This window comes from Sinocyclocheilus rhinocerous, unplaced genomic scaffold (genome assembly GCF_001515625.1).
Source record: "Sinocyclocheilus rhinocerous isolate Xijiao unplaced genomic scaffold, SAMN03320098_v1.1 scaffold590, whole genome shotgun sequence".
NCBI lineage: Eukaryota > Metazoa > Chordata > Actinopteri > Cypriniformes > Cyprinidae > Sinocyclocheilus > Sinocyclocheilus rhinocerous.
Window position 1 is genome coordinate 406,590 of NW_015637177.1, and position 26,763 is coordinate 433,352.

A 26,763-nucleotide genomic window follows, 5' to 3' on the forward strand; every position below is an offset into this window, starting at 1 on the left:
TTTTTTTTTTTGCAGTGACCATTTATGCTGTGGGAACAGTCTCTGGAAGCCATGCCTGTGGGTTTAACAGTCCCCATGTAGTTGAGGTGCTTGATGGAGGGAGTCACCCAACCTCCTGTACTTAGGCATCCCAACATTGCAGATCACCCTGACCCTACGTCAACCCAGATGGGCCCATGTCAGACGCTGGTGATGGAGGCAAGGCAGTTGGGGGATTTCTGCAGTTTCTCAGGTTGCGTGGTAGGGGGCTCTGGGATTGCACGGAAGCTGAATGGGGGGCCGATGCTGGTGGTACCCATGTGGCCTGGACTTAGAGCCGGATTCTGTCGCCGGTTACTCTCCACAATGCTCGAGGTGTTGGACGCCAGGCTTTCCCGTGTGCTGAGAAAGTGGTTGTGGTGACCAGAGAAGAAGAGACAGAGAAAGAACAAGAGTAGAGTTTAAGACAAGATAATGGATTCATTATTTTGAGGCATGAGAAACAATGTAAACCATCACACAAGGCCTCAGAAAGAGAAAACACAACCTCACACTTACCTATGGTTTCGCTCTGGTTTGCAGGATTGTTTAGCTGTATAAAATATATACTAAATATATTGTAGAAACCTAATTTTCCGTAAAGCTGCTTTGCAACGATTTGTATTGTGAAAAGCGCTATACAAATAAACTTGAATTGAATTGAATAAAAACAGTGTACTCCTTTATGATAGTATGACAACAATAATATGTTCAAGCAGCTATACCACAAGCACTGACAGCCAACCATAAGAAAGAGTATATATTTTAGGGAGAAAAGATTTGAAGGAATAAAGGAATAGTTTGACAAAATATTAAATCATCATTTACTCATGCTCATGTTCTATGGCTGTACTCCAAAATGTTTCCACAGAAAACAAAAGGAGAAATTTTGAAGGAGTTTTCCCTGCCTTTCTCCATGAAATTACAATGAGCAGATACTGAAGCTTACACAATTCAAAATGGACACAAAAGCACCATAAATGTATTATAGGTCCATATGATTGTGTTAAAAACAGACTGTAATTTAATTTTTATTCACTGAAAATCTTCACATACTGTAGCTCTCCATAGTGCATTCATGTAGAAGTAGCAAATGTGTTCACAAGTATTTAGTGATGTTTTTTTCACTATTGTGATTTTGTTTCTTGTGTTTTCTAAAACTTGAAGCTTTCATTGTAATTCACTGTAACTATATGGAAAAAAGTCATTAAAATACATTTTTTGTGTGTGCCATGGAAGAGCGTTAGCCATTCAAGTTTGGAATGACACAAGGTTAAGTAAACGATGACATTTTTGTGGCAAAATATTGCATTAAATACAAAGATTAAACTCAGAAATTATGTATTTAACACTAGTACTGCACAGAGAAACATGCAGGGTTTTTTTTCTTTTCTTTTGCATATCCCACTCTGTGTAATTGCATTACTACCTCACATCAATCACAAACTAAATTATGTCTATGCACAAGAGCTATGCTGGTGTTTTTCCAGGAGCTGTGAAATGACATCATCGCTAATGTGATGAGTCATCCAGAAAATAGTGAATGATTTTGTGTGTGTGTGTGTGTGTGTGTGTGTGTGTGTGTGTGCTGGGGGTCTTAAATTTAGAGACGTGTGGCAGTTTGCCTTGTAGGTTTTGTAGCTCTGTCACAATGTGAGTGGGCCACAACTACTATTTATGGCCTATTACTATTATCATCAGTACACGATTATAGAAAGGACAGTAAAATGCATTGCATTACACAAATTTTCAAAACATCACAAATGTAAGGATTTCAATTCAATACAAAAAAGAAAAAAAAAAGATTTTCATAAGCAGCATGAGTTGTATTGATAAAATATATTATTGGTACTTACATACCGTGTTAAATTACAATGCAAAAATCCATTTAGAAAGGCTTTCTGTGGGATTTTCAGTATAAAGCTTGGTTTTGACAAACTGACATACCAGTCAGAGAATGAGGTCATTATTAGGTCAAAATTACTATTAAGTATAAGACATTTCCCTCAAACTTTAAATACAACACAATGTAATGTGTAATTCAAAATACGGGTAAAACACTTGGGGAAAATCAGTCAAGAAAATTCCTTCATCTTAACATAGTACATTTGCCTGTATTTTATGGAGTTTTCTTTGAGTGTATTGTAAGGAGTAGAGGCAGCACATGTGCAGAACATGTAGGCTCTCTCAGTTATTCTACCCCTGCCATATCCCTCTGAATGAGTCATACAGACACAAGGGGTCTATTTTTAGCAGCTGAAAAAAGTCCTCACCCTCTCACTCATAAAGGGCTTCTGCTAACACATACACAGCCCTGGGAAACCCACTTAAAGGCTGTCTGTGCTGGTTTGTGGCCTTGGCAAAGAAGAGGGGGAAAAACCATGCCATACATCACAGTATAAGATGGGATAAATTATATGGGCTCTATGGCAACTATGTGCTTCAGACCAAACATCAAAAATTGTAATAAAACACACATATAAAAATGACCAATGGAAAACATATTTCATTTTGTGGGATGTCAGAGAAGTAGTGTGGATTCTAACATATTAGCAATTTATGTTTTCTGGTGAGCATAATGTTATATTTTATTTCCTCAAAAATTAACCTAATCTTATGTCTTTGGTAATAAGAAAAAAGAAAAAAGAAAAGACAAACGGCAGTTAATTGATGCATTGAAGACTTGTTCACGGTCAACAACTGAGAATAAATATGGGTTTTCAATTGTAGCACCTTCTGTCTTTGAAGTGAGTACTTACCGAGGGGAGTTAAACCCACTGTCTACAGTCACACTACTGCTGTCCATGCTGTCCAGCCGGGCCGAGTGAGCTGACTTCTGGCTGTTATTATTCTCGCTCTCCTTAGGGCTAAGCAGAGTCAAGTTGTTCTCAAACTTCCGCTGTAAATCCCGATCTTTCTCCCGTTCTAGCAACCACTGCATGGTCCCGCCGCCTCCACCCCCATCTCCGGCCCCTGCCCGCCCCTTTGCTTCTGTCGGGGCAGCCTCTTTACGGGAGGCCTCCTCTGCCTCCTCCTCATCGTCATCATCTGACACGTTGTAATAGTCAAAAGCAGCTTCAGATGTGGAGGGAGCACCCTGTTCTGTGCCTGTAGGTGCCGGGGCAGAAGCAGACAGAGGGGTGGAGTTAGGTGGTTGTTGGGTCTCCAGAGTGTCAAGGACCTCGGATGATTTCATGTGCGGAGTCTTACGCAAAGTGCCTGACTTTGAGTAGCCACTGTCCACATAGCTCACAGTCAAAACATTGTGTGGCGGTTTGAACAAAGTGTCCTTACTAAAAATCTCTTTCCTCTTGTCCACCCCGCCACCAGTGCTACCGCCACCTCCCCCGCCCCCTGGCTCAGTGTTGTGTTGGTGCTGTATCAAACGTCCATTGGGCATAGGCTCAGGTGTCTGGCTCGGTGTGGGTTTGCCAGAACCATTGTGCCCCTTGGTGGAGGAGTCCTCTTTGTACTCCAAGGGGTGAGGAGAGGTGAGGTGCGGCGTCTGCCGTTCAGCTGGAGAGCCCTTGCGGATTCCGTCAGATGGGGTTAAAGTGTCATGGTCAGATTTGCCCAGAGGCAGCGGGGCAGTAAGGATTGTTTCATTCGATGTATTGCACTGGAAGTAGTCATCAGCCAAAGGCTTCGGCGACAGGGCCTTCAGGTCACTGTAGGCTGGGAGGCTGTCCCTGCTCTTGTTCCATTCTAGAGGGCTGCAGAGCCTCGAGTCATCCAGACTCAATTTGCCCATATCAGGTACAGACATTTCAGAGCTGAACTTGGCAGCAGAAAACATGATGCACGAGTAGTGCGGGGCCTTCTGAGAGGAGGCCCTCAGCGTCCCATCATCGGTATAGTAGCGGCTTCTGTCGTCAGGACTGCGGTCGTAATCCTCAGCCGTGCCAAGCATGGAGCTCCCACCTCCCAGCGGGCCCTTGGAGTTGTCCATAGAACGCGATCGCTCTTTCGCCTTGTCGGGCCGCTCATTGCGTGACTTGCGGTCCTGAGTGTGGCTGTGGCTCCGGTGCACTCTAGAATGTGACGTCCCACGTGAAGGCTCAGGGAAAGGCATCTCTGTCCGCCTCTTTGCAAGCTCCCCCGAAACATCCCACTCCGGGGTGACAGGAAAGTGTGACTCAGCAATGTTGGGGTTGCTGTGGACAAGGTAGGCACCACCGCTTCTGCGTTCCACTGTGTACATTCCCTCTCTTGGCGAGCGTACCAGAGAGTGACTGAAAAAATGGTAGTCCCTCTCCAGGCTGACTGCTGGCAGGTCCAGATTGGAGCCCTCAGAGGGATCTCCCCGAGAAGCCCGCGTCTTGCTGTGCGAACGCGACTTCCCGTGCGGCACGCGCCGGTGGCCTCGGCTGCGGCGACTGCGGGCGCTGTGCTGTGCGGAGGAGCTGGCCTTGCAGCGCTGAGCTCGTTCCTCTTCTAGCCGCTTCATGACAGCTGTGTGACGGGCCACGTTCTCCACCGTCAGGTCTGGGTTGATGCGGCGGATGATCTCCATCTCCACCTCACGAGGGATCGATGCAGCAGACGGTGTGTCCTCATCCCTCAAGGGCCACTCCTCTGGAGGGAACTGTGCTGTAAAGGTGGCCAGCTGTTTGGTCTTGTCCTTCTTCAAGCTCAAGCGGAACAGCTTCAACCCAAACTTCTTGGACTGCCTCTCACTGCTGCCCCCACCGCTGCCCTCCTTCTTCTTGGTCAGTGTGTCTGTCCTGTAAGTGAAGGTGGCAGTCATGCTCTTGCTCTTGTCTGTGGGGTCAGGTGGGTGCTGAATGGCAGGTGGAGGGGGTGGGGGTTGTGGGTATGAAGGTGGATCTCCTTTGGGTTCTTTTGGGGATTTTCTTTGAATCGTAGCAGTATGGATGCTGGGCACCTCATCGCGGTAGGTATTATAGGAGTCGCAGTGGTTCTTAGGGTTAGGCCTTTCTCGTACGCAGCCAGAGGTGGAGGGAGTGATGGTTCCAGATTGTGGCGATGTGCATTGCTGTTGAGGTGGTGGCTGCTGCTGCTGTTGTTGTTGCTGCTGCTGCTGTCGCTCTGGATGCCGCTCATCCAGGTGGTACCACTTGCTGTTGGTGCGGATGAGGGAGGGGGTGATGAAGTAGGTCTGTGGAGTAACAATGAAGTAACCTTCTGGTGTGGGGTAGATCTTTCTCTCCCGTACCAACATATTCAGAGTGTGCCGCAGGATCTCTGGACTCGGAGTGGGTACACCTGAAGAGAATACAACCGCATGTAAATTTCATAATCATTTTCATAGTGCTAATGAAAGTGCTGACACAAACTTTTTGGCTAACATTTGTGATATGATAATAATAAATCTTCAATCATCAATATCAATTAATATTTCAAAGGAAAAGCTCAACAGGAAAACACTTAGATGTGAAAAATAGAGTGCAAAGTGGGGAAAAAAGGGTGGAGGGGGAGTAGCAGATTAGTGGGTTCATGTTGATGTCAGCATTATCCAGAACTGCTCTGACGTGCCAAAAGTAGGATTAACCGTGAGTAGGTGTGATCACACAAATAACTACAGAAGGCCAATCAAAAGAAGAGCATTGGTTGCTGATTTATGTCACCACAAATCACAACACACCAGTCATTACCTCATCTTTCATCATCACATCTGTAAGGCCCTCAATGTAATAAGACAAAGCCTGCCATTGTGACCCTCCTTCATAAGAACTCATATGATAATAAAATAAAATAATGCAACAATAATCATAAAATATCTCCTAAAAATTTCAAGAGATTTTACAGTATATCTTGTTTTGTCCTTATTTCATTAGCTAGACTGGTAATTTGAACTCTTAAGCCTAAGCTGTCTGAGCTAACTGTTCACTAAGAAGTTGGACTGAATACTTGTATAACTATGTTATTGATGTAAAACAATAGAAACACTTTATCACAAGTTAATGTTAACAATCAATTCATTGTTATGAGTTGATTGATTAGTCAATCATCAATTATAATTATTTAATTTATTAAGGTCTATTTTGTTGTTATAAGTTAACCAACTCATGGGCCACTTGGAAACCTTCATGGAGCACCAGTGAACCACAGAACATATTCTCATATTTTGAGATCCACTGTTCTGTGCTTTCAAAGTATGCTTTAGAGGGAATATATTTATACACAATTAAGATGGCTAACTTAGACACTCAAAAATAGATATTACATTTGTGGTAAGACTCAGTACTGTGAATGTCTCTCTTAGTTTAATATTATGTGTGCAAAATAAGTAAACATTGCCTGTAACTCACAGACAAGGAGCACCAACAGGGTGGACTGCACTACAGGGTACATGGTGTCCTCACTGCACTCAAGTCCTCACTTCACCCAAATCAGCTTTTCAACACTCTCAATCACAGAAACACACACAATGGATAAAGGAGCAGATAAGCTGTAACTAGTCAGGGTTAAGTGTTGCCCTGCCATTACATCATACAGTGGTAGTTGCCATACCAACATGACGCAACTCAGAGCCTCTGTTCCTTTTTTTCTTTTTCTTTTCTTTTCTTCTTTAAGGGAAAGCAGACAGACTCTATTCAGGTGAAGTTTGCACACTTTGCACTTTGATTGACTGTTTTCTCTTAATAAAGCTGAGCAACGTAAGGTGTACAGTGGACCTCTTTTGCAGTGTGATGATTAGTTTCCACAATTATTAACATTGTAAATCTGGCAACATTTATATAGATATATTTTTAGTTTTTAGTTTTTAGATTATATTAAATTTTAGATGTCTTCTTTTATTATTTTAAGTTTTTTCTTACATTGGCATTAAATTACAGAAAACAATGTTTCTTACAGTGTTTCTAATACAAAGACTGAGGGGGTACATTTTTTTTTTCAATTGGAGCAAATGAGAATGCAAAAAAATATATTTGTTGTAGTTTCCGTTCACCACTATAGAAGTTTACCCAACTATGATAACTTCTGCTTGAAATGTGAAAATGGTCCATAGATGATAGATCAATCTACAGAGATGACAGAAAATAATGTATTTGATTATAACAAAAATAGGTTTGGACATTCAGCTGTTTTTAAACTGTTGGAGTTTATAGTGTCATCATAAATTTTATTTTCACCAGTACCATGAAACAACATTAAGTAAAATTGTATTGTCAACCCCAAAACAGTCAAATAATCAGAACCAATAATTTCAATAGTACAGAACAAAAACATTATTTTAAAATGTAGTTTTGATAATGACAGGATATGAATATTTATATTATGGTCAGTCTTTCTTTACTTTAAATTCCTTCTATGAAAAAATACTGATTATGGATTTAACCTAGTACTATAATCTCAGCAAATATAATGAAGCCAAAAACATTTTTATGATGAGGATTATCCCAATAGAACTGAAAGACTTTTCTATAATGTTATAATGACACTTAATATGGTTATGTCTATTATAAAATACAGTTAGAATGTTTACAGCACTCATGTGTGTGTGTGTGTGTTCATAAGTGTGTCTGGAGGGCTACCTGGGAAGCAAGTGGCAAGGTGCTCCATCAGCGCATCTTGTGTGACAGGCTTGCGAGCAGAGTTCATGGCTGAGATGGCCAGACACAGAATCTCTCCCAGTGGGATGAACTGAGACTGACTGATGGGTGACATACTGATCGGAGATACATCGCCTAGAGAGGAACACACACACAAAATAATGTTCAGTCCTACTATACAAGAACATGCTTGTTTGGCAACTGACTGGTCCTTAAATGTCACATTTTTAATGCAACAAGAAAATTAAATTTTAATGCAATAAGAAAATAAAAACCACCTAAGATACTGATATCTCCAGCAGTATTAACGTGGGACCAGTGAAGATGGAGAGAGGAGAAAGGAGGAGGTTGAGGCTAGGGAGGGGTGTGGAGGAGTTTTCAAGATGCTATATGGTCACAACAGTAGCGTGAAGGTTATCCAGGGTGTTTGATCGCGTGTTGCCAAATGTGACCTTATACTGACGACTCAGCAATAAGCCCCTCTGCCTGCGTAGGCAGAAAGACCCCAGGCCATGCGTCAATATTAATCCCCAAAAAACATCCATGCATATTGAATTTACTAGAAGCACAACTCTGAGCAAATCAAACATGTTACATCACATAATACACTACATTATTTGCAGTCTGAAATTTAGACTGACATCAAATGCCTTCATATTGTTAGTAAACTGCAAATGAAATATGACAGAACAAGCACATATATGCTTACAAACTCCATGTATTATTTCCCTGTGTAAAAGTTACAAACACTATGAGGTTTAATAGTGAAAACTGAGTCAGCATTATCCAAACCGGGATGAATATTGTTAAGGATCATTTATACAGTTATTCATACTGAAATGAACTCTAATTTGGGGATGAGATGAGAATTACAATGCGTAATTCTTTACCACTGTTCATGAAACAATCATAAAAGATACACTTATAGCTTGAAGAGTTTTAACTTATGAACAGCAATAGAAACACTAAGTTTGAACAAAAAAGCTTTAAAACCAGCGTCCATTGATCTGTATTGAAAGAAGCCACAAAATATCTCCAGAAAAACCATATGTTTTACACTCAGATAAGCCTGAACGACTCCTTTAACCTTTAAAGATTATGCTATGCTTCACTTTTTAGCTCAGCATGCTAAAAAAAACGATAAAAGTGGTCCGAGTACAGCGTAAAGGGCAACAAAGGGTCTGAAGCTGCGCTGCTAACACTGCAGGATGCAGATAGGATGACATCATCCACACGGAGCTGCTGCTCTCCTGGTGTGTGTGTGTGTGTGTGTGTGTGTGTGTGCATGTGTGTATGGCAGGCAAAGGACCATCACTCAAATCCCAGCCTGTGTGTCTCACTGTTCAAGCAGAGTTTTTACAGACAGCAACGTGCTGCTCGTAACCCTCTAAATGACTTACGGAGCATTAGTGACTGATGGGGAGGCTGCTAGCCTAGCGTTGTTTTTGAGAGGTATCAGCATGCTAGAGCTAAATTCAGTTGCTCTCCATTATGAATTTTATTGTTTTTACTTTAGTAGGGGGAGGATATCGGGTGTGTGGATGTGCGAGAGAAAGAAAAAGAGCAGGATGGAGGGAAGCACAGAGAGACCCCTCCCTCTGCTTCTGTGCTGCAGCCATCAGAAAAGGCGGCTCTGGCGATGGACACTTACCCAACATGCTCCACTCCACACAAAGACAGGAGAGGTGTGACCAATCACAAGCAAGCTTCATGCACACCTTTTTTTTTTACTCTCCTCTAGCACTGCTCACTGGCGCACACATGCACACACATATATCTGCTTGCTCTACCCTCTCCTCCGTCTCACACACACACACACAAGCTAGTAGGTGGCCTGCTGAATTCGTTGTTATGGCAACGCATCCCAGTTGCTCTCTCTCTTGTTCCTCAGATGTGTGCTACGCCAGGATTTCTCTCTCTCTTCAGCACCCACTTTTCTGTTCTTCCTGTCTCCATTCCTGCTCTTGTGCTTCACACTCAATCTAGTTAATGAAAAATTGAGGAGAGCATGTTGTCTGCAAGACTAAGCAAAACCTGCTCAAACACAAGGCCCTTTAGGTAAATAACAGCTTTTATATACACATGTCATCCCTTATTCTATGGAGTAGTATATAAATATGGAGTAGATATATTGATTTTTTTATATAAACAATTCAAATGTTTGGGGTCAGGGAGATTTTTTTTGAGAGAGAAATGAATGCTTTTATTAAGCATGGATGCATTAAATTGATCAAAATGACAGTAACGACATTTATAATGTTGCAAAAGGTTTCTAATTAAAATAAATACTGTTCTTTTGAACTTTCTATTCATCATCAAAAAACAAAACAAAAACAATGATAATAAGAAATGTTTCTTAAGTGCCAAATCAACATATTAGAATGATTTCTGAAGAGCCTTGTGACCCTGAAGACTGAAGTAAATTTAGGTTTGTCTTCACAGGAATAAATTACATTTTAAAATATATTCAAATAGAAAACTGTTATTTTAATTGTAATAGTATTTCAGAATATTACTGTTTTTACTGTATTTTTGATTAAATAAATAAGGGACTTCTTTTAAAACCATTTAAAAAATCTTACAGACACCATATATATATATATATATATAAAATGCATGGCTATTATTCTTCCACCTATAAATAAGAGTGTAGTAAAATAATTACCATGTTTAAATCCATTCCACATTTATTCTCTTTAAATTTCAGCAGTGTCGCCAGACGTATGATAATTATCGTATTTGTACATTAATTTTGACCTCTGTACAATGTACGATCAATAATGAAAAAATCCCCTAATACGATAATTTCAGAATTTTATGACACTTCAAATGATGGTGGTTATAATCATAGGGCTTCTTATATTCATTGATCGTGCACACCTCAGAGTGCATTAAGAATGCGGTAGGGTGCCCTGCTTTTAAGCCAACGAGCACTACTGGGGTCCATGATGGCATCAAATCTGTACGGCAAAAGGACCCCCTCAACATCTGGCAACACGCAGGCTTCCAATGACAGCGACTCAGAGGTGGAGTTTGGACCTTCCCACTAAGGTACGCTTAGTTATTTATCTATTGTGGTAATTTTCAGGTCATTTCATAAATAGCTGTATTCTGTACGTTTGACTCGTGTATGATAATTTTCTTCCAAATACGATAATTGAGTTTCTGGTACAATACTTGGACATTTCCAATCTGGAAACACTGAATTTCAGAGCACAAAATACAGAAGTTAGCTGATTCCATCTGTGCCTGGTCATCATCAATAGTCATGGGAAACAGACAGCTATGACATGAATGATCACAAACAGGACTATGAATAGCACAAACAAACAGCTTGCCCTGCATAGAATTGTACTCTTTTAAAAAAAAGCATTAATTCTTCTGTTCTGTTTGGGGTCAGAGAGACTCCAAGGCTGTTTAAACAGCTCAACAACATACTTAACATCATAGTACCAGGATGATACTGTGATTAGAACTGATTCTAAACCATTTAAACTTGATTAAACCAAACAGAAAGAGAACCCAGATATAAAACACAGAATAAAAGTATCATTTTTAACTAAACCATTGTTATTATTATTGATATATGTACACTATTAATATTTGCATGTGTAGACCTATAGCAGTGGGGACTCTGGGACTGCAAACAATTTAAACAAAATTAACCTTAACAGTACTTGAGGTTCAATATTCTCTCTGTCCGAAAAATTGGGGGGGCTCAAATGGTGTCACATTACGCACTCTAGTCTTTGTGCAAGTTGTCTTGTATGGCTTCACGCACATCTGAGCTGATGTCATCCCACTGGGCATAAAAGGAAGAAAAAAAGAAACCGAGAGGAAGAATGAGAGAGAGAGAGAGTGAGATCAAGAGATGAGATAATTTACCATGTTATAACTTACAATCAATGTATCACATTCTAAAATTGTTTAACAATGTAGAACAAGGCTTGCTGCTAATATAATGATCGACGAAAATAGAAAACAGTGCTGAGATGCTGGCTTTACTGTCTGAAATGTGTCTTTAATAACTCACCAGATGGCAGTAAGCAAAACTATTTATGATAGTTAGTGTAATGTGGACTGATATGGCTGGGGAACAGACTAGTATCAAGTATATTATTTTACATTAAAAGGAGATGGATGGATTTTTCATGCTTTGTCATTCCGTGTTTTAAGTGTAAGTCATGAGCCATTCACAGGCATATAAACTGCATTCCTATTCACAGGGTCAGTATTTAAACTAAAATAATCTGTTTGTCAGTTATAAAACCTAAAACATAAAACCTAAATGCAGTGATAAGTGACTGTTGTGAAACCACACTTAAGGTGAATCAAGGTGTTTAAAAGTGTTAGACCCTCAACTCATTTTGGGTAAATTTCCCTCTCCACTTCCTGCGAAATGATTTACCGATGTGAATGTATTCCCTATGCCATTTGCAGTGCCCTTCAAAGTTAAAACGTCTGGGAAAACTCTGGAAATCTGGAACCTCACTTAAAATGTCTGAATATCCTGTGAAGTCCACTCTGTAGGGCACGGTTGGACGATTGGTACCCAATATACAAATCTATAAGCCAGGAGTACTCTTGTGGAATAAACAATATTATTTTGCATTTTCAGTCAACCATTCTGTTCCTCACTATGGATCGCCTTGTATTTGACAAAATAATAATAATAAATAAAATATGCACTTTCAAAATATTTAAATATTCAAGTTAAAATATGATTCTGCTGATAGAAATTGTGATATTAATTATGATTAACTATGCAGGCCAGTGTGCTTTCCAACAATGGGGAAAGCAGATGCAAGCCTAACCTTAGATTCACCATCATAACCTTATGAAACTCAGGTAGAAGTTTGACTGAAGCAACACTAGATGGAGGCAGGAATCCAAAATGTCCAAAACCAAACGGAAGGAAAAGGAAAGGAGCAAAATATTTTCTTCTCAGCTTCTTTTTTAATTAAGTCTCCTAACTTTCGTTCATTTAAGGCTGTCACTCGGTTTTGAATATTCAACACGTTTTAAATATTTAGCAAATGCCTATCCGAATAACAGTTTTCCATCTGAAGCCTGATCTTCCTGAATTACTGTATTAGTTGATCCAATGTGAGAAATTAAGGCTAATTTTCTAGGCTAATTGGCACCTGAACACGCTCAATCAATTCAGGGGTGCTACACCAATGCCTTGTCCAAATACCCGCACTTGCGGTCTTTGCACTTGACCACTTGAACACTTATATGACGTATTTCCTGTATTTGGTTCAAGTGTTCAAGTGAGCATGAAGACCACAAGTGTGCGTAGAACTTTTCATTACCACTGCTGATGGGACACACTTATAGTGTTGTAAAAATGCAAGTGTTTACAGAGCTTTATTTTTATTTTCAATACTTTGCATTTTAAAATCAACTTCTAAATGTCTGTTCAGTGTCTCTATAACAGATGACAATTTAATTTTGTGGTGCTTCTAATTAAGTGATAAAAAGCAGTCGCAAATGTTGCACAAAAATATCACCACTACTCATTTGCACCAATAAAACGTGCAACCCTTTGTTTTAGTAGCAACTTATATGTAATATCTAATTATCATTAATATTTAACATTCATTGGAAAGGTTTCCGTGACCTCTCGCGAGATCTCGGCAAAAAGTCTCACGATTTATTTTCAGAACATGATGCATGATGGGATACACTAAGCCTCGAATACCGCTCCGGAGCGGAGTGTGGATTTAGTGTGCGGTAAGGGCACTGCGCTCTGGAGTTTTTAAGACTTGGGACAGTCTTGCGCACTTACGCGCTCTCAAGTGGCCAAGACCGCAAGTGTGGGTATTTGGACAAGGCACAACACTGAGAGAAGATGGAGGCTTGGTCACCTGACTAATCTCCTTGGTGATCTATGATGTAAACAATGAGTGGGAGTGAGTGAGTAAGGTTCAGTGGGGCACAGATTTGTTAACTATTTGATATGTAAAACATATGCTTGTGGCCTTTTTAAGACTTGATTATTTTATGATCATTTTTAATTCATATATACACAAAAACATTACTAAAAGTCGCTCACAAAAAGTCATCTTGTTTTCCTAAATAGTCCCAACACTGTGGAAACATGTTAGAAAACCTCAAGCTTCCCTAGAAGACGAGACGTATCCATACAGAAGTGGATAAAGCTACAAACAGATTAAACTTTCAACGACTGACAATGACTTCAAATTGAAAATATAATATATTCTGTTTATCTGAACAATGCAATAATTCATCACAATTCTGTGCTCAACTCAGGTACATCTTGTACTTTGTTAGCTCTACCTCTAAAAAAAGTACAAAGAAACAAAGAACGAAAGAGAGAGAGAGCCTTTACCTACATCCTCACAGCTGCCCACTGAACGAGAGGTGACCTCATTTTTTGTCAGAGAGGACACAAAAGATCCGTCTCCATGACAACAAACCAGAAAAAAAAAGAGTTTGCTTGTACACACCAAATGTGGCCAGCACTACCCTTGGAGCCCTATTGTATAGGCCATGCTTTCCACTTGTGCTGTGGTGCTGTTCACTCGGAGAAGGGCTATAATAGTTGAGTGCAAAATAAAATCTTTCAGCCAAATTTTTCCAAACCTGCATGAATTTCTTTCTTCTGTTGAACACAAAAGATATTTTAAAGAATGCTGCACCAAACAGTTGCTGGTAGTCATTGACTTCCATAGTATGAAATAGTGCTGGGCGATGTGCTCAATAGTCATCCTAGCATTATCCTGTGAGATTGACGAAACATGATATTATCATGCCAATTTATTTCATTACTTACTTAGTTTCATAATTTGTAACTTGATAATTTAATAAAAACATTGTAAGTTACTAATTCTAATGCTTACATTTCCAGTTATTCAAACAGCAGCTATAGAAAACGAGCAAAAAAAATCATCACTGACTTCAGTCCAGCGCAAGTTTATGTACCTTAAAAAACACTCACATTATAATCATTGAAGCTGTCTACACCGTATGATGAATAAATCTCTTATACTTACATCGCACATACATCTGCAGTTTGTTGTTTATGATGAGAGAATTCGCAAGAGAGCAGAATTCATTCAGTGAGCGCTGAACAACAAAACTCCGGAGTTTCAGCGATGACTCATCTGAACGCCTCTGATTGGCCATTGCATTAATAAGCTCAATGGAATCGTGTGTGATTGGTTATAACGTGCAACATTATAAAATCGCGTAAAAAGAAAAATTATGGAACAAATAAGCCCTAATATTAATTAGATATTACTACCTTGATAATAATAATAATAATAATAATAATCTTGATATCGTAAAAGACATTAGCCACAGGTGATATCTCTGACTATCGTCGATACATGATACTATCGTTTATCGGCACAACCCTAGTATGAAAAAAAAGTCAATGGCTACCAGCAACTGTTTGGCTACCAACTTTCTTTAAAATATCTTCTTTTATGTAATTCAAGAAATTCATGCCGGTTTGGAACAACATGCGGGTGAGTAAATGATGACAATTTTCATTTTTGGGTGAACTATCCCTTAACACCAACAGTTTACTTGTCGATGGAGATCCACGTTAACATATATGGGTTCATATACTACAAAAATAAAATACTGGCCATATATCTCTATACATCAATCAATATAGTATCACAGTCACCCTCTCCCACACATTCAGCGCACCCACGAATTGCATCACGTCCCATATGGCAGCCCAGCAGCTTCAAACTAGTTCAACTCCACCCATAAGACACACATCCACATACTCTCTCTCTCTTTCTGATGGGTAGGTAATGGATTAAGGTCACCAGACTGACTAAAACAGGTTGTTGGACAGACTTAAGCCTTGTTTACGTGTAGCCACATCAGAGTGCACCACAAATGCCTGTAAAAAGCAGGCCTCAGTAAGGATGAAAACATCTTGGTTACATCAGCAGTATATTCACAGCTTGTTTGAAAATGGTGGGTGAAGATAACTGCTTTTAAAGTACTCATCCTACACACACCTCTCTGGGTGGGGAGGAACAGCCAGAACATGTGTGACCATATGAGTCTGTTTAGATTTCACTCAAGCACAAGTTAATCATAATCGTCCTAAATAGCTATATAACCTATCATTTTAAATTCATATTTAGGACATCTGAGTGGATTAACCCATGTGACATATACACTTTGAGCTGGCAGTCAAAAGCAAAGCAGGAAACTTGTTAGAGTTTGCTAAACCAATGTCATTTTAGTGAGCAAAAGAAGTAGTATAATGTTCCACCAATAACTTTCTCAGCCTCGTTTTTTAAATAATCCATTTAGCCTTTCTCTTTCAATTTAGACCAGGCTTTATAGGGGTCCTAGGCCAAGCTAAGTTACAAACAGATGGGAATATTGAGCTCTCAATTAGGGCTGGACAATAATTCAATATCAATATGTATCTCAATATAATTTTTTTCAATAACGGTGATATGATTTTTAAACACATTTCCGATATTTCGATATACATTACCAGTTTCCCATACATTGATTTATTTGTGCCGTTTGACTTCGTTCAATAAACATGAGCACTGCACGTTTCAAAATCATAACACGGCGCGGGTGTTTTATATGAATGTATCTCTGAAGAGAACTGACTGTCTTCAGAAAAGTTTCGATGGCATTTTCATTTCATTTTTGGCCTTTTTTCTGGCTGAAGCACATTTGTTTCAATCTATAAGAATAATCAGCCTACACTACTGATCAAAAGTGATGATAAAGGCATTTATAATGTTACAAAAGATTTCTATTTCAGATAAATAGTGTTCATATCGATATCTGAATTATATCGTTATAAATTAAGAAATATATCGTGATATCAATTTTGGCCATATCGTCCAGCCCTACTCTCAATTAGTAATTGATTCAGTTTTGCAAAACTCCAGGCTTGTTGAAAAAAAAAAAAAAAAAACGTTTAAAAAGGCAGAGACTGACAGAAATTCACCATAAAACGATGTTGGCAGTGTTTCAGTTATTACAGAATAGCATATTGGTGCCTGTATATTTATAACCTACAACCATATATTCCATCAAGTAATATAACATTAACAAAACATTTTACTTGAACAACCACATCATGAGCCCATTTTTGGGCTGTCCATGAAACATGGCCAATACTCATGTGTAGACACCATGCAGGATCATACACACAAAGACAAAATGCCATCAGAGTAACACAAGACACTAAAATAACGCAGTAAACATTAACCAAATAACATAAAATGTCTCTAATATACATTATTAATAGGAAAAATGAGATGAAACAAAATTGCTTTTATAAAATTCAATCATATGTTATGTGTCATGCAGGGACTTTTACAGTCCTTTTACAGTCCTTTTCATTTTATACAGTAATTCATTTTTTACTTGCAAAAAACGTTAACAGTGTCAGTAAAAATTATATTTTTACAGTGTACTAAGCAGAATATCAGACCCACTCTGTAAAATCATGATACATTTTGAAGAAGTTCAGTATGTAAGCATGTGTGCAAAGTACGTTCTGGAAACATAATACACCAGTCACACGCTGATTTACACAGGATTTTCAACATACAACTACAATCAATGTCCTTTTCAGCTTTTAAAAAAATGCTGAGCATTCACTAATAGTAGTTTGCAGTATGTTGTTAGTGCAGTAGCATTTTTTCAACAAAAAAAAAAGATCTCCTCAGAGCCCCTCTACATTCTGCATCCCTTTTACTCTTTCTAAACTCTTTAGCTGAGGGTCTAGGCTTTACTTGTAAACCAAGTGAAATACTTTTTATTCAGCATTACACCAATTAATTAAGTCTGATGATGCGAAGCATTGTGTACGCTAGGCCAGCAGGGTTAATGCGTGGCTGCAGCTAGCCTAGCATAGCACTGCCTCAGATAAGCGTATACAGACTGCTGGCCACTACACTCCACTGCATTGACACACTTTCATCCTGCAAATCTGCGTCATATGCCACAACCACCATATGAAATTTATAAAAGAGACATTATAGCTGTGGAACATTGGTTTATGTGTCAACTTCAATAAAACATGCTAGTGAATATGGATGTGGAATCTTGGACCAAAATATTAAAGGGGTCATATGATGCGATTTCAATTTTTCCTTTCTCTTTGGAGTGTTACAAGCTCTTGGTGCATAAAGAAGATCTGTAAAGTTGCAAAGACTAAAGTCTCAAATCCAAAGAGATATTCTTTAAGCCTACGTTATGATATTGACTGTTGACTACTGACATTAAACTGAGTTCAAAACAGCTCCCTGAACAACCCAAATTTACACACAGATCATCTGATACTGAGAAAGAACTACACAATGTAAACATCATTTTGGATATTATCTCTAAATGTTTCAGTTTAAAGTTACTGTTTTAAACGTTGAACAATAATGAGAAAAAAAATGAGCCAAAAGGGTGTTTTTTATTTAATACAGCTGCTTAAAAGTTACCCACCTTCACTTTTATGGCAAAATAAATATACCCAAAACATCATAATTACTGAAAAAAAGCTTTGAGCTCTCTATGAAAAAATCCCCCATCATACAGCCACAAAAAAGCAACCTACAATCCTAATATTCTGAGATATTGGTCTCTGAGGCAGATTCTGTGGCACTGGATTCCAAATTTAGCCAGGGCAAGAGTAGCCCTTGCCAAAAGCAGGCCATCCTCTGAAGAGAGAAATCGTAAAGCATCCGATCATGCAAAGACCAAGTGTACATGCCCTCCAGGATATATCCGAGTCAGGCCATATAGGTAAACTTCAATCTTCATAAACGTAACTACACATGAGTGAGCAGTCATGGAGGACACACATGGATTGTGCAACTGCAAAACTCAAACACTAGGCTAATTGCCATAAGGGGCAAAGGAAGGATTCAAGAGAAAATTTTGGCATCATTAGCATCATCAACATTTGCATCACAAGAGGAGAAGATTGGACTTATATCTGTTTTGCAGAGGCAAATTTATGTAAGCAAGTGTGCATGTGTATACCCAATCGGATGGTAATCGATCATAAAACATGAAGTTACTGTAAACACACTGTGCAGTTAATAAATAAGTCAATTCAAGAATTCCAATTAACAAACAAACAATTGTGATTTTTGAGTGAAACCCTTTTCTAGAAGCTATTTTAAGAGAGTACAAGACAACTAAGCAGCAGTGGTGGTTTTGACCTCTGTAGTCATTTACGTTTATATATTTGGTAAATACTTTTATCCAAAGCAACTTATTCTACAATCAAGGTACACATTTTTAATCCGTTATTATTTTCCCTGGAAATCAAACCCATGACATTGGCTTGCTAATGCCATGCTCTGCTGATTAAAGGTGCAGTAGGACATCTTGGAAAATGCCAACTTTAGCCTGATAGCATTGAAAGCGTACATCCCACCCTCCCTGCAAATCGCTGTCCAAAGCCACGCCTCCTGAACGCATATACGCACACAGACCAGATGACCAGAGCCATTACTACATTACTAAAACAAATCATGTGTCATTCACTGGTGAGAAAACTTTATAGTACAGTTAGTAACACGGGATGTAAAGAGACTTTCATCCAGCATAACAAAAATGTTTCTGAAGACAATCACCTATTGCACCTTTAAGCTACAGGTTTGAGTTTTCTGGAATAAAACATGGCTGCAAAACGTTTTGCACTGCAATCAAGTGGTAATTCATGTGTAAATCAATATATTGACAAGGCTGATAAATCAGCCAATATTTTTTTTAATTATCGGCATTGAACAATACATTTTTGACAACATGCAAGGCTTTTATTTTGACAGCGATGAGAATGCACCTGAGCTCACAGAGATCCCCTTCTCCATCTTCAGTGATTTACTGTCTCAGTTTAACAGTTCTTTCTAATAAAATATTAGACAGAACAGTTAAATAAAGTTAGCATTATATGAAAAATATTATAGTGTGACAACTTTTCTATTATTAGTAATAACATTAAAACAGTCAGCCAAATGCATATGTAGTAGCAAAGAAGTTGTTTAAAAAACAACTTAGATTTTTTCATAATCTGAAAACTGTTTATTTACAAGTTTAAGCTAAACTTTAAATAAACCAGATTTCTAATAAGATCTCAGATTTTCGGACCTCATTGTATCTAAGGTATAGTTTGATGAAACTGGACAAACCTAATGGCCCGGGTAGGGGTGGGTGATATGACCAAAATGAGCATGATCATGATATAGTTATTTTTGCTTTAAATAAGGTCTTAATGATATCAAAATTTTTGATACCATAGAAATTTCAATATCACAAAAAACTAATAGTAGCCTAAATTTAAAAAAAAAGCTCACTGAAGACAAGTAAACAGTCAGCGATTAAGAATAAGAAACTAATTTCAAGCAATAGGACAAAAAACTACAGTAGAACAAAAAAATAAGAAATGCTACATACATTGTATAAAGTAATCAAATGTATAAAAACACTGCATATTCTTCACTGTGTAAATTAAATACATATTATAAAAAAAGTTACAAAAGTGATTTAGTCAAGAGCAGTGATATTTTCTTTCTTTTGTTGTTTGATTAACATGAATAACAGTCTCTCAGACAGCGTGCGTATATAGCAAAATGAGTTCTCTTTCGCTGCTGATTGCATTTCAACAACAACAACTCACACTTGCACTAAACATTCCGGGCCGGAGCACGTTTACGTCATGTATGAGATAGCGGAGAAAACCACTTTCGCTAATATTCTGCCGAATAATTAATAATATTATAATTAATTATAATTTATGCCGTGCATTGATTTTCACTTGTATGTATCAGAAAATTATTACGGAGGCAGCTGACGTTAATGAAATTATTTGCAGCTTTACTCGCAAACTACATTTCCTGTTCATCAATAAGGTAAGAACCAGAGCCATTATAAACCTAAATATACTTGATTAAATTAATTGAAAAGTGTAGTGTAGTGTAGTAGTAGTAATAGAATATGTTTGCGGTCATAATGATGACAATAGCGCACACAAAATAGTATCTGTTCCGCACTCCAGCGCGGTTAGCGCTCACACTGCATGCGTACCGCGCCTGAGCCCAACTGAACCGTGCCCTGGCCCACCTCTTCCAAGGGCCAACTAAATGAACCGCGCCCGAGCGCAGCACGGAGCGCTCACACTAATCAAACGAACCGGGCTTTGGGGGTCAAACGCGCTCGGGCACGGTTCAAAACGCCTAGTGTGAGTACACCCTTATACTAAACTTCAAACTATAAGTAATAGAATATTTTAATTTCTTAAGTCCAGTAGGCCCTGACTCTCAACAGCATAGTGGTCCAAGCTATAACCGAAAAGAGAGGAAGGGGGGTAGAGCGGAGTGCGTAGGGTGGTCCCCTCAGACTAGGCCCAGACTCTCTGCTGACCCACTTCCATCTGAAGACAAGAAGCACAGTCGTGTACTCTGTAGCCAACACTACTACAAGCACATTAACTGAATACAGAGGTAATGAAGATACAGTCATACCATACGCGCAGCCCTCCATGTTACTATAAGGATTTGTTATAACCTTCAGGCCTGGTGCAAAATGGAGACCAGCGTTCTTTTCTACTCAACGGAAAGGTCAAATATCGCTATATAGGACAGACTGTAAACGAACGCTGCTTCAAATGGGGGTCAATGCAGAATCTTCACTTCATGCAGTATGTTAGCTTGCAGTCCTACTTCTGTGGCCTGATTGCTCGCCATTCGTTCATCCCTCCCTCTCTCATGCTCTCATTCTCTTCTCAATCATCTCATGCAAATCCTGCATACAGTCCCACTAGTGATGTCAGCATCTGGGATGTCCAGAACTGGGGTGGATATTTTTAGCCTGGTGCAACGAGTAATGGTATGTGTAGAAGAGAGAAAGAGACAAAAAATAGAACGACCGAGTAAATCTATGCTGTGAGGATATAATGAGATGGTCTATATTAAAATAGGTGTGTGTTTTTATCAGAAGAGGGAAAGCAAGAGGCACTATATGAGGACTTGTGCAAGGCACGAACATCTTTCACACATGCATATGTGCGTGTCATTTTTAATGCAAAAGATCCCAAAGGCTTAACTGAGTTTCTCATAGTGGCTGGATGATTTCTACAAATCTATCAGCTGACTGTAGGCAGAGACCAGCGATTTATTCGAGCACAACCTCTTCTAACTCTCTCTTTCTCCTCTACGCACATTACTACAGAGGCCAGGCTATTACTGCACCAGCATGGCCTCGTTTCTCTCCCACGCCTAAATCAGGGACTCTGTCACAGCTGGGCCGGTGCGTACGTGCAAATATGTGTAGTTACTTTGTGCCACTAAAATCATGTCCAAAACAGTTCAGTGGAAAACAGGCAAGCAAGATGATACCCTTAATCAACATGAAATCAACTGATACTATTTATTTTCTTACTGCACATTGATTTATAGGTACAAGTTATTCAAAACAGGACAATGCTATTTGGTTGTAATATTTTATCAAAATGTAGTAACGTTTAAATGATTTTCCTCTTCTGCTTACATCACTTTGGTCAGGCAGACTTTTAGATAATGTTAGCCAATAACCAAATAGCTACTTGGGCATTGATTTAGTAAACTTGTATTCAGTGTAACACCCATTTTTCACCATCCAATCAATTTCTAATGGATAAAACCCAAACTTTTTTCATGGAATAGCTTGTCCCGTGGAAGTGTAATAGGATGCAAAAACTCTGTGTGAAATTCACATTGATTTGAAGTATAACACTTCGAACTGGGAGCATTTTTTTTTTTTGGTAGAAATACATTTTATCCTACACTAAGACGTGAGAACAGTCCGCTATTTAGGTTTGTATAGCTAGTTTTAGCCAGAGATACCTTGCTAAAGCACAAGATGACATTAACGTTCTGCTTGAGCAGATGAAAATTGTAACTTAATGAGAGTATGACAACCAGAAAACAAACGTTTTTGTTTTCATTGGGATTGGGGGTGAATGCTTTGGGACATTTTGCTCTGTTTTGTTTGGGTTTAGGAAATATAATAAAATAAATTCCATTGCCTATCCTCTCAGGATACCTGGAATCAGAGTTACAAGTACCCCAGGCACATCGTTTTTCCATTTTTGAAGCATATACCCTATAAAAACGATGCAAGCTTCGGATCTTCCAATGTTTCTCTATGGCGCTGAAACCTACAGATGTCCGAGTTCCGCTCCCCGTGCAACTGATACTCGACTGCCATTGGCTCATCTGCGTTCGAGGGGAGGGGCTTACCGATAGGTCAATTGTATGGTTACTTCAGAAAGTGCATTTTATCTCATGTTTGCTTTTCGTATTGGTTGCATTTACCTTTTAGTTTCACTCACAGGACAATTTCCAAACTACCGCAATAAGTACAATATCCTGTGTAATAAAACATTGCCAGATTCAAGTTCATCTGTTTCAGATGGAAACTTTAATCACCAGTCACTGGACATTTCACTTTAAATGTGTTGCGAAACATGCAAAAAGCAACATAATACCATTTTGCAGAAACGCCACAGGCACTATTTCCAATGAGACTGGGCTGTAAATTTAGGTCTGTTTTTTCAAGCATTTTTGTCTTTTCACACTGTTTCTCAATGGTGGTTTTAATGGTGGGGGAACAATACATAAATTACAACAATTGTCACTATTCCTTTAAAGAACAGAGGGACAGATGGCAAAACGTCAGCTTCTAAAACACTTAGCTGTAAAAGCTGAAAAGGAATTGCCACGTTAAAAAAGTGAGACCTGAAAAAAGTGATAATTCAAGTTGAGACATTTTTATCTGGCTTGAAGTACAGACAATTTAAACCTCATCTGGTGAACTCTAGCCTATTTTGTGGCACTTTCCATGGGGTAAAAAAATAGGGTTTGATGCTTGGGGACATCAACATTTTTAGCATATGGTCAAAGAAAGTTGGTACTTTACCTTCACAAAATGATTGTGATTGTCAGCCTTAAACATTCACACAAAAATTACCAGTTTATTTTGAATCAAATTTTTCAAACTTGTTTAAAAAAGAAAAAACAAAATCGAAAAAATTACATTTATCAAATCACTATGGCAGAATGGGTAATAAGTGCACAGATTTTGCCTAAATTAAGCTACCACTCAGTAAAGGTTAGCTGATTTAGGCTAAAATGTTAATGATTAACTTGATTTCCCAATACTCAGAGAGACAATATTTGTTTGATCGTCAATTTTCACGATAGTTTAGGTAAAAGGGTTACATTCTTGAATTTTATGGATGCTGTGACTACAATTTACTTAATTTGGTAGGTAATTTGTAGGTAGGTGACTTGCCTTTATGCCATGTTGTAGAAAGAGGTTTGCATTAGTTAATTAGTTAAAAAATAAGATTTATTACAATAAACTGATTATCAATTCGACAGATGCAAAATTATTATATGTTTCTATTATTTTAATTGTTGGATAGAGCCTTTAGGGTGGGACAGTCTTGGTTCATCTATATTTTTTTAAAGAAATCGAATAATTCTTACAACAAAACATGGAACTGTGCCAGCAAAGTGTAGAGCAAAATGTATCCTATTTGTGAGTGTTACCTGATATGCTTAAAACTAAGAGAATTGACAGATTTTCTCCTTTTCACAGTCTCTGTTCTAACTTTGCACCCAATTTGTCACACCTCATGAACACACACACGACTGTACAAACATGCAAGCAGATACATTGCACCAAACTAAAAGGACTGGCAACTTTCTTTACCCCAAACACAGATCAAAAATACAGTTTAAAAATTGAGGTGGTGTCACCTTGCCATTTCACTACTGAGCTCCTCTACAAGCCTGACCAGCTCTCCAGTTATAGGCCTATATTATGGACAATAACAGAGGACTCACAACCAAAATGGAGAAAAGCAGCCATGAAACCTAAGGCCATCTCACAATCTCTGTACAACTGGGAAATCAGCTGCCAGAATGGTTATTCATGATGCTACAAACTTAATACTGTAAAACCATTGCTGGGACCAAAATGGTGGATGCATGATGCTTGATTTCATCCTCTGCTTTGCTTGTGTTGTTGCGACTGCTTCACCACTACAGCATGCTTCAAAAGCCCCTGTCTATCAGCACATCAAATGCAGCAACCTCACATGTCCATTTAAACAATGATGGAGAACGACAGGTACTAGGCTAATGCACTAGGCTAACAAACATTTACATTAGGGTTCCTCAAATCCAGTCCAGAAGGGCCACTGCCCCTGCAGAGTTTAGATCCAACCCAAATCAGAGACACCTAAGCAAGCTAGTCAAGGTCTTGAGAGTTACTAGAAAATTACAGGCAAGTGAGGTGGGTTTGAGATAAACTCTGCAGTGGTCCTTCAGGAACAGATGTGTGGAACCCTGATCTACAGCCTCTGGTCCAAGGTGAAACAGAATTCATGTGCCACGAAGGGCACATTACGTCGCCAGGCACTGCGGGGATGGGAGAAGAGGGGGACGACGGGGTGGGAATGGGGCGAGAGGAGCGAGAAGGTGGAAAAATGGAAACTGCAGATGCGGAAGAAAGGTCCTCCTCTTTTGTTCCGTAATTCCACAGTGAAGGAGGACGGCGGCTGCGAGGCTACACGCTCATTCACGCGACTACATCTTGTCTCCGAGGCTCCCTCCTCTTTCAATGCTGATGCCGTCGCTGCTGCTGCTGCTAACACTGCTGCTGCCAGCACCTTATGAAAGGGGTGTGTGTGTGAGTGTATGTGTGAGTGAGGGGGGAGGCAGGAGAGAAGGAGAGCAGCAGAGCAAGCGATCGAGTGTGTGAGCGCGCGGCAGAGGCTGTTCGTGAACGTGCGTGTTTCATGAGTGCGACTGAGTGCGAGTTAGCGTGGATGGAAAAAAAAGATGGGGAAAGGGGAAATAATAGCAGCATTCATAAAGGAAATCAAAGAAGGAATAGAAAATATGTGCAGACCGTAGCAGGTGTCCTAAGAATAACATGTAATAAAAAAATGTTGAAAAGAAGTGTATCTTCTCCATCTTCCCCATGACCTGCTTTAGTTCCACACTAATTGTACAAGAGTATTTGTCCTATTCAACGCTCACTTTATCTTTCAGCATTCATAAGCAAATTCAAGGCCAAAGCACAATAATTACAGAAAAGAGAGAAATTTGTATTATTTTCATTTGTGACCGAATAAAGAAAATAAATCGAAAATCGTATCCACTGCTTTCATCAGCACACGTTTTTATTTATTTAGACATTGTAATGACATTAAAGGGATTCTCTAATCAAAACATTATGCCATACTGTCCGAGATGTAAACAACTTGCGTTCTTCTGTGAACAGAGATTTTTAGAAAAAAATTAATCTCTGTGAGCCCATATAATGCAAGTGGATACGAGCCCCAAAGTTGACGCTTCAAAAACCACTCAAAACTAACACTATGCTAATCCATATGACCAGTAGCGGCTCCTGACCGTAAATTTAGGTGGGGCAGATTCTGGGTCGTAGCGCTAATATATGAAAAACATTTTGTAAGCTTTATATTCTAATCTCTGAACACATGGGGACAAAATTTTGGCAAAGATGTCCTTGCTTTATCCTGTGGGTGGCACACTAATGTTGATTGACAGGCTCAAAGTAATGTTACACGCATAAAATGCTGTATAATAATTGCCTTAGTATTTATCACATCCAAATGTTGATTTAGAATGTTACAAGTTGTGGAGCAATTCGGGTGAGGAAAAAAGATCATATGTCTATTCTCAGAATAAACAAAACAAACACAACAGAACCATATAAAGGCTATTCATGAGAGCACATTTAAACTAAAGGATTTAACGTACAGTCTACTTTGTTAATTTGATCCACTACTCCACATAGAAAAAACAGACATGCCAACTAGTTACTGACCTGATGCAGACCCATAGCTGAAGCGGATTGATATCGTCTTGGTGGAGCGAGGTTCACGTAAAGTAACGTGAAAATAAGCGGGGCAGTCTCAAATCTGCCCCAATGGCTCTCAATTAGAGCGCACTGCAGTTCCCCTTTTCACCACTTTACGTTGCAAAATTGTGGGGCGCTTTTGAGCTCGGGAGGTCTCAGGCACCATCTGCCCCGCTTAGTATCATACATGCCTGCTAAAGCCATGCGCGGGATTTTAATATATAGGCCTACTGCTTTCTTTACAACTTAAAATAGTCTAGAAAATCCGAAAAATATTTGTTGCAGAATGCTGAACACATTTACAATTTATTATTGATTCAGTTTATAT

The 26,763-nt window shown here is 39.0% G+C and overlaps 1 protein-coding gene across 3 annotated transcripts in view; it reads right to left on the reverse strand.

Annotated features, from left to right (window-relative positions):
• stox2a (storkhead box 2a) overlaps window positions 1-26,763 on the reverse strand; it is a 50,652-nt gene continuing 23,889 nt past the window's right edge. For 2 of the 3 annotated variants that reach the window (XM_016563789.1, XM_016563790.1), the window contains exons 2-4: window positions 7,518-7,670; window positions 2,778-5,244; window positions 1-381 (exon numbers count right to left, since the gene is read on the reverse strand). In XM_016563789.1, coding sequence (XP_016419275.1) covers window positions 180-381; window positions 2,778-5,244; window positions 7,518-7,670 — 2,822 coding nt within the window. In that variant the 3' untranslated portion in view covers window positions 1-179. Of the gene's footprint in view, window positions 382-2,777; window positions 5,245-6,290; window positions 6,369-7,517; window positions 7,671-26,763 lie in introns of those variants that run through there. The other variant, XM_016563791.1, reaches the window with a different exon arrangement.